We start from the raw sequence: 5,859 nt of genomic DNA on the forward strand, positions 1-5,859 counted from the left end.
TTTATTGAAAAAAAATAAAATAAAATAAAAAAAATAAATAAATCTTGTAACTTAGTTGATGAAGAGATCCTGCTTCATATTCTCCCACTCTCCCATACAACCGTCAGAATTATGCCCTTTTTTGGACTGACTTAATAGTGATCTGTTCTTGTTTCTTTTCCCTTTTTTAGGGTGCCAGTGTTTACATTCTAAATTATTTCCTATACATCTTATGGGCATTGTTATTTGCTTTCCTGGCTGTCTCCCTTGTCAGAGTATTTGCTCCTTATGCTTGTGGATCTGGAATTCCAGAGGTAATGTCTCCTTGCTGGGTTGGTATGACTTTGCCATTGGGAGTGAGAGGAGGAGGGAATAATTTTCTACAATGCAGCATTTCAGGCAAACGCAGTCTGAAGTCCCTGCTAATGGAGATGAAAGTAGGAAAAGGAAAGGAAATTGTTGAACTTCAAAGCTGGCTGCCTGGTTTATGTTTTTCAGTACGGAATATTCACCTATCTTCAAAAAGCAAAAGAATTGCTGATCTGTCTAGACTTTCTAGTGTTTTCACAAAAATCCAATCAGTCAACTTTTGTTTATCTTTCTCTTCCAGATAAAGACCATCTTAAGTGGCTTTATTATTCGAGGTTATCTAGGCAAGTGGACGCTCTTAATCAAAACTGTAACTTTAGTTCTGGTGGTATCCTCAGGACTCAGTCTTGGCAAAGAAGGGCCTCTTGTGCATGTAGCCTGCTGCTGTGGTAACTGCTTTAGCAGCCTCTTCTCCAAGTATAGCAAGAATGAAGGAAAAAGGAGAGAGGTACTGGTAGTTTCACCATTTCCTCCATTCACCTCACCTCACTAATATTCTGTGAATATTTTCCGCAGACTACTAACATGTGGATTGATGTTTCCATGTTAGGTGCTGTCCGCTGCAGCTGCTGCTGGTGTCTCTGTTGCCTTTGGCGCACCCATTGGGGGGGTCCTTTTTAGTTTAGAAGAGGTAAGAAGTATTTTTAATGTCATAAACTTTGTATGGCATATTTTATTGGTAGCTGTTCCTGCATTGTTTTGCTTTAGACAGTGGGTGGCCGTCTTCACACAAAAATAAATTATGACCCAACCTACCAAAAACTAATTGTAAAAGACAAACTAGGAATAAAAATTAAAATAAGCAAGAAAATAGTTAGAGAACACCTATCTGATCTTGATGAATATAAATCACCGGGACCTGACAGATTACATCCCAGAGTTCTGAAGGAGCTGGCAGATGTTATCTCAAAACCATTGTACCATATCTTTCAAAAATCCTGGAACAATGGGGAATTACCTGAGCATTGGAAAAGAGCTGATGTGGTTCCCATCTTCAAAAAAAGAAAAAAGCAGACCCAGGAAACTACAGACCAATCAGCCTAACATCAATAACTGAGAAGATACTGGAAAAGATAATCAAAAAGCAGAACTGTGAACATCTAGAAACAAATAAAATTATAACTAATAGCCAGCATGGGTTTGTTAAAAACAGATCATGTGAAACCAATGGGAAAACAGGAAACAGGACAAACCAAAGGTACAAGTACAGATTAGGCAAAACCTGGATCCAAAACAGTAACTGTGAGAGGGACCTTGGAGACCTAGCAGATGATTACTTAAACATGAGTCAGCAGTGTGTGACAGCAATCAAAGAAGCTAATTCAATCCTTGGTTGTATAAACAGAGGCATAGAATCAAAATCATGTGAAGTATTATACCCCTTTATAAAGCCTTAGTAAGGCCACACCTGGAATACCGCATCCAGCTTTGGTAATGTTGAATGAAAAATCTTCATCAGGGTCCAGTCCAAGCTGGACCTGGTTTGTGCTGAGTTTCTGGCTGGGGGGAGGGAGAGGTTTCTGCCTTTTAAAAAAAGATCTCCATTATTCCTTTGGAGAAATATATTCTGCCTTTTTAATATTCCCCAAAATATTTCTTTCTCTGGGGGATGGCTGACTTCCCACAATCCCCCCTTTGTGCCACAAGAGTGTGGGTGACACACTTTTACTGGCACAAGATTAAAAATTGATCTCGTCAGGGACACTTGATGGGCGCTTCCATGAGGGCTCCAGGATGTGGGGAAACAAGCTCTTAAACTGTTAATGCAGGAAGTAATAATAAAGTAATATAAGTAATAAACTCTTTATTATCAAAGTATAACATGTATACAGTGAAATTGGCTGAGCCTCCCTCTGGGGAAGACACTAATACAGGCAGCAGAAAAAGATCCCAGCAGCAGCTCTCAAAAGGGGAGCCTTTCAACCATGAAGGTCTAAAGCCAGGGCAAAAGTTCTGTCAGGTGGAAAAGAAATTTATAGTGTCCAACATTCTGTGCCAATTCTTTTAGATGTTGGATGTCACTTAGAGCTTCCAGTCAGGTTTGCACATTCCCCCAAAATTCTTCACAGCCATGTTTGCCTCAGTACATAACCACTGGCTACTCATTTTCAAGGGTTGCTTCCTACCTTAGCTCTTAGTTTAGTGCATCCAGATTTGTGATGTCCAATTGAGGTTAGCCAGTGTGCAAGCCAGGCTATTAAATTGCACATAGTGAGCCCTAGGACTCCCACTATGAGTCCACCAGTGCAACATATTCAGGGCTTGGGTCTGGCGATCTCTTTCCTGCTACCTCCTCAGTGAGGGCATATGAATTGTAAATTACCTGAGGGGTTCCCTCCCCTTTGGAATTTGCAGAAAAGTGTGCATGCAAAGGCCTTAGTGTCACAGAGCAAGAACCAGCCTGGGGAGCATTACATGGAGGTAGGTGAAGGGGATAGACTCAGCGTGTGCATGTGCATGTAGCTACTTCTACAAAACAGGTAATACAAATATCCTGGACAAATTTTCCTCCCACCAGACAGAAGTCCAAGGTGTTCAATAATTGCTGTGCCAACCATTCCCAAATGCCATCCCTCCATGAATCCATGTGACTACTTAATTACAATATAAATGAGGCAAGAAAAAAATCTTTACATGTTTCTGCCCTCCGTCCATAGTTTTCCCAGTTGTCTTCTGAGGCTTTACGTGAGAGCCAATGGCTCCAGGACTCCTTCCTCTCTCTGCAGCTTTCACAGGCATCTGGGATGTAGGACTTGGGAAGATCTGTTCCATTCTGGTTGCATGGTGACTTTCTAGTGGATGGCTGGATCCAAATCCCAATTTCCTGGCTCAAATGGATGGAGGGTTTCCTCTGGAGGCAGTGTCTGGGTCAGTGTGCTCTGCTTCCAAAGGTTGCTGAGTCATCTGTGCAGGGCTGAAAGACACGAGAACAAGGTCCCTGCCCCCTTTTCTGGGTGACTCTCCCAGGAGAGGAAGTATTGATCAAACAAAGGCATGGAGAACAGAGGATAAGAAATGGAGAGGTGGAAAGGGAAGGAGTAGCTTGCAGGCAAGTTTGAAAAGGCATTGATACTGCAGTTGTTAAAGAAACAGATAAACAGACAAAATGGGGACACCACAGATGAGGACAAAAGAGAGGCTGGATTCTGGTAAGAGAACAACAAAAAATGAAAGGTCTCATTTCTGAAACTGAACATTTGCAACATGTTAAAGAGGACTTAAGGACTTGCAGCTTGAAAATGCTGGGCAACTTGAAAATGCTGAAAGCTTCAAATAATTTTATAAGCCTAGTAATTTTTGTGTACAATTTGTGAGGGCATGGGGAATCTACCTTTAACATTTATTTTAAAATAGACCACATTATTTTAAAGATTGAAAAATGCTTATATGTTCCAGGATTAGTTCCATAGTAGTTTCACTGATTAGTGATAGGATAAGAAAGGTAACATAAAAAGAAGATTATTTCCCTACACAAGCAAACTTGAGCTCATGAGGCTCCTGTGGGTAGACACACCTCATGTTTCAAAAGAAGGTTAGACAGAGAAAGCCCATCTACAACACATACAGAAAATGCACAAATAAAACAAGCAAATGAACAAAAAATTCCTTCTAAATGAGCTTAAAACATTCCCTTCTAACAAGAGAAAACAAAAGTGAACGCAGTTCTCTTCACTCCATTTTGTTGGCCAGACAACCTAGAGCCATGGTGGCAACCCTATGGCACGTGCGCCATCGCCCCAGAGGGACGCGGGGCTGGGCTGCTCCCCTCCGCCTCTCCACGTGTGCCAGCGCTCTCATTCTCTTTCTCTCTGCACTGGGAGTCAGGGAGCAGCTGCAAGAGCTGGGTGGATCCAGGCTGGATGGTGGAGGCAGGGCTTTTTTGTCTACAATGCACGGAACAGCGGTCCAGCACCTTTTTTTGAATGGAAGCTACCAGCATGAGTCCAGGTATGCCTACAGAGCGATTTTGCGGACCACCAGCAGCCCGATCCAGGCTCCAGAGGCCTGGAAAAGGCCTCTACCACCCGGATCTATGGCTGCAGAGTGATTTTGCGCCGCCCCCCCGACAGATCTGGGCTCCAGAGGCCTTTTCCAAGACTCCGGAGCCCGGATAGGGCCGCTGGGGCATCACAAAATCACTCCACGGCCATAGATCTGGACTCCAGAGGCCTTTTCCAAGCCTCTGGAACTTGTATCCATGGCCACGGAGCAATTTTGCAGCCCCCCAGTGGCCTGATCCAGGCTCCAGAGGCCTTTTCCAGAGGGCGGGGGTGACGGCGGTGTCAGCACGGAGATTGCACGCATCGGAGACGGGGGGAGGGAAGAAATGGAGGAGGCACGGGACAACAACGTGAAGAGCGAGAGTCATGTGGATGTAGAAGAGAGGAGAATGGAAGTTAAGGGAGGGGTTAAGAGGGTGGCAAGGTGGCCCCATAGAATGAGGGATAACAACTGGCCTGTAAGTGACGAGTGTGGAAAAGAGGAGGGGGGCAGGGAACAGGGTGCAGCAAGACCATCAGCGCAGGGAAGGAAGGAGGGTGAGAAGGGGGAGGAACTGAGGGATACGGAGAGTCTGAATGACCAAAAAAGGGGGGGAGGGAGTTCACCGGACCCAAGGCCACATGCAGAGATAGTTAGCAGCATCACACACGTAGGCAGGAGAGGCAAGAAAAGATTAGTCACCGGCGCGAAGGCTATAATTAAGGCGCAGCCCAATCAGTTGGGACTGGTGACAAGATCCAGGAGCCGTGTGCAGACGACGGGTTGCCTATAAAGGGACTCTCCCATGGACTGGCATTTAGCCCTGACGATGTCGGAAGATTCCGACGAAAGCTTGGTGTGTATTTGTGTTATTAAACTTTTTTAGTTTATTATACTCCTGGTGCTCACAGTTTATTGATTTGAAGATGGTTACACCCAGGAGTCACGTTTTTAGTTTTGACATCATCAGGGCATTAAAACAGCAGTCTGGGAGAAACCCTTATAAACTGTGTGTGTCAATTGCCTGCATCCGGCTTCTGCTACGCGTCATCGGACCCAGCTGCTCCTGCCGTGCTAGAGGCAAGGTGCCTACTCCCATGTAGGGGGTCCCTTTAAGTGTTACGACGACTTCCTCCACTCCCGTCCTCCAGATGGGCGTAGCCCTTTCCACCACCACCCGTCCGAAGCGTGCTGGTTCCTTTCCTCCTCCTTCTTTCACCGCTCAGGCGTACCATTTGATTCCCCCCCATGGTGGCTGTCTCTAGTCCTCCATCCTCCCCCTCTCACTCACTCTCTCCACCCCACCCCCTCCCTTCCCCACACTCTCTCTCCTCCCTCTCTCTCTCCCCTTGCCCCTTCTTCCCTCTCCCTCCATCCACCTCTCTCTCTCTCCCCTATTGCCCTCAACGGACCGTGTATGCGTGACATCCAAACTCCCTAACCTTCGTGCTGCAGCGCTGATTCCTTTCTTCCCCCCCTTCTCTCATCACTCAGACGTAACGTTTCATTCCCCCCCATGGGGGCTATCTC

The 5,859-nt window shown here is 45.6% G+C and overlaps 1 protein-coding gene across 1 annotated transcript in view; it reads left to right on the plus strand.

Moving 5' to 3' along the window:
* CLCN4 (chloride voltage-gated channel 4) overlaps positions 1–5,859 on the plus strand; it is a 103,375-nt gene that overhangs the window by 61,223 nt on the left and 36,293 nt on the right. The window contains exons 4-6 of the mRNA XM_015817149.1: positions 171–293; positions 590–796; positions 899–979. Of these exons, the coding sequence (XP_015672635.1) occupies positions 171–293; positions 590–796; positions 899–979 (411 nt within the window). The remainder of the gene's footprint in view (positions 1–170; positions 294–589; positions 797–898; positions 980–5,859) is intronic.

The sequence above is a fragment of the Protobothrops mucrosquamatus genome, unplaced genomic scaffold, assembly GCF_001527695.2.
Source record: "Protobothrops mucrosquamatus isolate PMUCROS unplaced genomic scaffold, P.Mucros_1.0 scaffold_125, whole genome shotgun sequence".
Classification (NCBI taxonomy): Eukaryota; Metazoa; Chordata; class Lepidosauria; order Squamata; family Viperidae; genus Protobothrops; species Protobothrops mucrosquamatus.